Source organism: Lycium ferocissimum, chromosome 10, assembly GCF_029784015.1.
Source record: "Lycium ferocissimum isolate CSIRO_LF1 chromosome 10, AGI_CSIRO_Lferr_CH_V1, whole genome shotgun sequence".
In the NCBI taxonomy this organism is placed as follows: Eukaryota; Viridiplantae; Streptophyta; class Magnoliopsida; order Solanales; family Solanaceae; genus Lycium; species Lycium ferocissimum.
Window position 1 is genome coordinate 40,737,774 of NC_081351.1, and position 5,625 is coordinate 40,743,398.

At 32.3% G+C, this 5,625-nt stretch overlaps 1 protein-coding gene across 1 annotated transcript; it reads right to left on the reverse strand.

The window, feature by feature from the left end:
• Window positions 1-1,684: 1,684 nt before the first annotated feature.
• LOC132033865 (peroxidase 12-like) lies at window positions 1,685-4,387 on the reverse strand. Its single transcript, XM_059423992.1, has 3 exons — window positions 4,031-4,387; window positions 3,437-3,631; window positions 1,685-2,486 (listed from the first exon to the last, which is right to left on the reverse strand). The coding sequence occupies exons 1-3, from the start codon at window positions 4,262-4,264 to the stop codon at window positions 1,863-1,865; spliced, it is 1,053 nt and encodes a 350-aa protein (XP_059279975.1). The 5' UTR covers window positions 4,265-4,387; the 3' UTR covers window positions 1,685-1,862.
• Between the last annotated feature and the right edge of the window lie 1,238 nt (window positions 4,388-5,625).

Below are 5,625 nucleotides of genomic sequence, written 5' to 3' on the forward strand. Positions count from 1 at the left end.
AAGGATTAATGGTGATGGTGGGTGGTGGTACTTAGTGGTGACGTTGGATAATTATGGTGGATGATAGTAATAGCTAATGGTGGTGACGAATAGCAGTTGTTGGCGATATATAATTGTGGTTAATGGTAATAGTAATAATTGTGGTGTTGACTATAAATGGTGGCAAATGATGGTGTTGTGGTGATTTTGGCGGTGCTGCTGGTTGTGGGTGGTAAAAGTTGACAATTGTGGACATCAATGGCGATGGTAGTGTTAGTTGATTATGTGGGCAACGCGCGGTGGTTGTGGAGCTTAGCGGAAAAAATGGATGAAGTAGTGATGAGACGCCATCTTTCCATAAATTCTTGAATGGATATGGTATAAACTTTATTATATGTCTTAATCAAACGTATGTATTCAAATCCATTAAATAATTGTAAAACTAAAAATAATAACAAACGTACATAATAATTAATAGCTGAATGATTAAAATTCACACCTAAAAAATTAAATCCCTTAGTAACTGAAATCTCAATAATTAAAATGTTAAGCATAAATAAATGAGGCCTAAGATTAAATATAGTAATAATGGAAGTTTTATTATTCATTAGCTCAAACACATTTTGGATAAAACAACTCTGTGCCCACAAATATTCTAGTTAACACGTACTCATAAGTCTTATCACAAATATGAACTTACTAAGAAAACAAAGTCGCTAGCAGCAATGGCAGTAATATCGGCACAAGAGACAACCCTGCTGCAGTCCCGTTGGACACGACGGCGAAGGTCTTCGATTATCCTAAAAGCCTGTTGCTTAAAGTCAAGCTTGGTCCACTTGCTGAACCATCTAATGGTACTTATCCATCACAACCCTGTACAAATGGAACGAAAATAACAGTACAAAATTAAAAGGACGCTACTTGGGTACAAAGCTGTTAGTCAAAATAAAAAAGCCTCAATCTTTTTTTTTTTTTTTTTTTTTTTTTAACACTTTCATTTAAAATTCTAAAAGAGCTACTAGTTATTTAGAAGCTTAACAACCTTTTCGGTAAAAAATATCTTGACTCATAGCCTTAAACCTGGCAATTTTAAAATTCTAAAAAATTGGCACTTTCATTTATGTGGTGACATCGTTTATAAAAAATTATGCATACGCCACTGCATGTGATGGTTCCTACTTATAGTAAAAGTGAGTACATTTTCCGTTCCGATTCACTTATCCCAATATGCTAGAAATAAATTTTTCTTTGTACTTGTTTACTTTTGAAAATCAAGAAAAAATTAAATATTATATGGCCAATTTTTTCAGCTTGATAACCGAACTAAATGTCTCATCTTAATATACCAAGGACGGATTTAAAGATAGGGTTCGGCAAAAAGATTTAATGTATATATAGGGTAAATTTTCTGAGTTTATGTAGATATATATGTTTTGAACACCCTCAACAATATGAAAAAGGCTAGCTCAGCGATTTCCGAACACTCTGGATGAAAATTCTGAATCCGCCACTGCTCTATACCCTATTGTTAGTTACCTTATTATTAAGTAATTATTTTCCAATTTATTTGGTGTACTGGTAATCAAATTTAAAAATTCAAAATATCAGAAATAAGGCTAATTTAAAAACATATTTACATGATTAATGTTTTGTAAAAATACTGCAACATGCAACCTCAGCAAATAAAAGAGAAGGGAGAGAATACACTAACACAATTTGTTGATATCATGGAGCTATAAAAAACTCTTCTAGAAGGAACAATAAGGAGATCCAAAACATATCTCCTTTCATTACACCACAAAACAAAAGGCTATTATTATTATGCTAAGCTAAGACACTCGTTATTATTACAACAACAAAAAGAGAGAAACAAAAGATAAAACTTAAAACAAAGCAGAGAAAGTTTCCTCCAACTCTTCAACAACAGTAGCAATGTCAACCTTCTTATTCTTGTTCTTCCTATCACACCTATTCCTAATCTCACCTTGTCCACCAGTCAACACATTCAACTGTCCCATCTTGATCATACCAATCACAAACTTCTCATAAAACAATGATTGGTTCACAGCAAAGCTCGTAACAATTCCTCGAGTCCTTCTATCCGTATACAAATCTTGGTCGGACGTAAAAAGCCCTTGCCTATTCATGAGATCAACGTAGTACTTGTTGTCGAACACATTAGGGCTCCGAATGTCCATGTTAACCGTGTTGTTCGAGTCAGCTGTGGGGCAACTGCGTTTTAGGTTGTTGGCAAATGTTTTGTCCATGGTGGAGTCTTGGTTAGGGTAGAGACGGTCGGTGAAGGAAGTGCAATGGCTGATTCCGATGGTGTGGGCGCCGGACAAGGCGACAGCATCAGTGGCGTCGAGGCCTTTGGCTCTGAGGCGATCGAGGACGACTGTGGTGTTGGCAAAGGGTGCGACGAGGTTGTCTATGGTCGCTTGTTCTGTTGCGAAGTTAAGTCCATCCTTTCTTCCCAAGGGTACATCGTAGTTGGGGCCACCAGTCTGAATTACCATAATAAGCTCATATAAGTAAATAAAAATGCGTTTAATGTATACATGTTGACAGTATAAATATATTTTGTATCATCAAGTCATCTAAGAGTGAATACTCCCTCCGTTCACTTTTACTTGTCCAGTATACTAAAAATAAATTTTCAGTTTTACTTGTCCACTTTAACATATCAGGAAAGATAAACTTTTTTTTCTTATTTTACACTTAACATTAATTATTCATTTTCAAATTATTCTCCAAGTCCAATGAGACTATTATTGAGACTATATACCAATTAATATAATTATTATAATAAAATACATACTTTATTTATTAATTCTTAAGGAGCGTGCAAAGTCAAAAGTGGATAAGTAAAAGTGAACAGAGAGAATAATGTTTTTTGTTGAAAATCTTAAATCTATAAACGAATTTGAAATATCGTAGTTTGATTCTTTTTTTCGTTTCAAACGACTTGAAGAATGTGGTAAAAGAAAAGTTACAACATGCATTAGCGCCTATATGATGATGGTAGAAATAATTTTCTGCCAAAGCGGATGAAAGAAAATTTGTCCTTTTTCTAAAATTATAAATCTATATATTTTACTTGTTTCTAGATAAGAAAGAAACAGACCGGGAAAGTGACAGATTTTTAACTGAGTTTAAATTTGAACACCTCACAAGTCACGCGGGTGGGGCCTAAGTGCTTTGAAAAGTAATGGACATAAATCAACTACTCGTTCATAATGCCTTCACAGTCTTTAAAATTGATGAGATTTTCCCATCATGGTCCAGTCTTAAAGTCCTTTCTTCTGTATCTAGTTGAACTTTATATTAATGATCTATCAAAATATATGGAGTAGTTTTGGTATCAAAAGGGAAAGTTCACTAAATCATAACACAAAAGAAAAAAAGAATTAATTTGTAAAGTAAATTATATATATTGTAGCACTTTTGGTCTTACCAAGACGACGGAGTCCCTAGCTGCAATGGCAGTAATATCAGAGCAAGACACAACTTGGCCACATTCAGCTTGGATCCTTTTCCTAAGATCATCAATGATCTTGAATGACTTCTTTCTTAGAGTCAAATTTGGAATTGCAGTCTGCTCACTTGGCCCTCCTGCTGATCCATCTAGCAACACTGAACTATCACATCCCTGCATTACATATCCATCAAATATTTTAAGTCTGAAACAGAAAATTTGACATTTTTATATTTACAAAAGTCTCTAATTTTTAAATTTCTTATTTATTCTTAACGGACAACTTCGCCTCATATTGCCAGTCCCAAGTCCTGAGAAAAGAGGAGGGTTGCGGCAAGGTGGCGGTCAACATAAAACTTGTCAATTCCTAATTATTTATATTTCTCATGAATAACAAAGTGGAGATTCATATAACAAGCCTCAAATTGTTTGGACTAAAACATAGATGTTATTGTACTCTTAACATACATGTTCTATGTTCTTTAGCTGTAAAAATATCATTACATATTTAAGATCACAAGTTCTAAGAATTGTACTTTAGTATACTGTGTTAAAAAAAAAAAAAAAATTTACCTGAACAAAGCAATCGTGGAAATGAAGGCGAAGTAAACCAGCAGCTTGGCCAACATCATCCTTGATCTGCTTTTCAAGCCTTTTCCTAATAATGGATTCAAGCTGAGGGCAGCTTGACTGATAAAATGACCATGAAAGACCCTTCACTAAAGCAGGCCTCTGAGCTTCTGTGAAGATCAAGGAAGAAGAAACAAAAAGAACAAGTAGAAAACTTGCAAGACTATTAGACACCATGGCTAGTTGCTGTCTCTTAGTTTGTAGAAAGATTGGTTAGCTAAATGGTACAAAGACATCAAGAACAGGGGTCAAATTTATATCCATCTAAAGTTATCCACTTGTATTTTTTATTTTATTTTTGTCTATGATTTATCAGACTATAAGGGGCATCTCGGGATTTTCCAAGAAATAGCCGCGTGGTCGTCACACTGCTCTGGGGCTTTTAATTTTAATATTTTTAAGTACTCTCTCCGAATCAAAAAAAAATTTATTTAGTCATTTACACACCCCTTATAAAAATATTAACTTTTAGATAAAAATAGGTAATTTAATTAAATTACCCCTAATTAAATAGGCATTAAGATTTGATCATATAACACTTAATAGGAGCAAATATGAAAAAATAAGATTAATTCTTTCTTGATTTGCTAAGTGAATTTTTTTTTATTCAAGAAAAAAAGAGCTAAGTGAACTCTTTTTATGATCCGGAGGGAGTACTTTATATTGCATAGGAAATGACTCCAAAGAAAGACACATACTCCCTCGGTCTCTAAAAGATTATTCTCATTTCCTTTTTAGTTTGTCTCAAAAAAATTATTATATTTAGAAATAATTTAACTTTATGAGATGATTTATAATCACACAAATATCTAAGGCTTGTTTTGAATTACACATTTTAAAAGTTTTCATTTATTTTTTAAATTTTATGTCAAATCAAAAGAGAATAATTTTTTTGGAATGGAGAAAATATCTCTGTTCTTTAGTGCTATGTGCAAAATTTCGTGAAGCGTGTAATTACCTTTCCCATAGAAAAAGTAAAATATGTTAGCCGCCAATAAAGGATGCCAACTCGTAGTCCTTTACTTCAAGAGAAGTGAGGATACTATATTTACAGTATTTGGGGTGTTCAAATGAGATTGAAAAATTAATTCAAATCAGTAAATTAAATTAAATTGACTTAATAAATTGAAAAATTAGGTTAAATTGTTTTAAATTTTAAAAAATTGACATTTGGTTTAATAAATTAAAAAATTAGGTAGATACATACATATGTGTGTGTGTGTATATATATATATTAAATTGAATTAAATTGACTTAATAAATTGAAAATTAGGTTGGTTTAACTTGATTTGGTTTTAAATTTTAAAAAATCGATAACATTTGGTTTGGTTTGGTGTTAAACCAAAAAAATTCGAACCAAACCGGTAGATACATACATATGTGTGTGTGTGTATATATATATATATATATATATATATATATATAATTTGGCTCATTCCAAGTCCAATACAAATTCAAATAATTAGAAAGAAAAGTATAACCCATTTAAGTTTAAGGTAAAATAAAAAGAAATTTGCTAAAGGTAAAATAGAATTTTC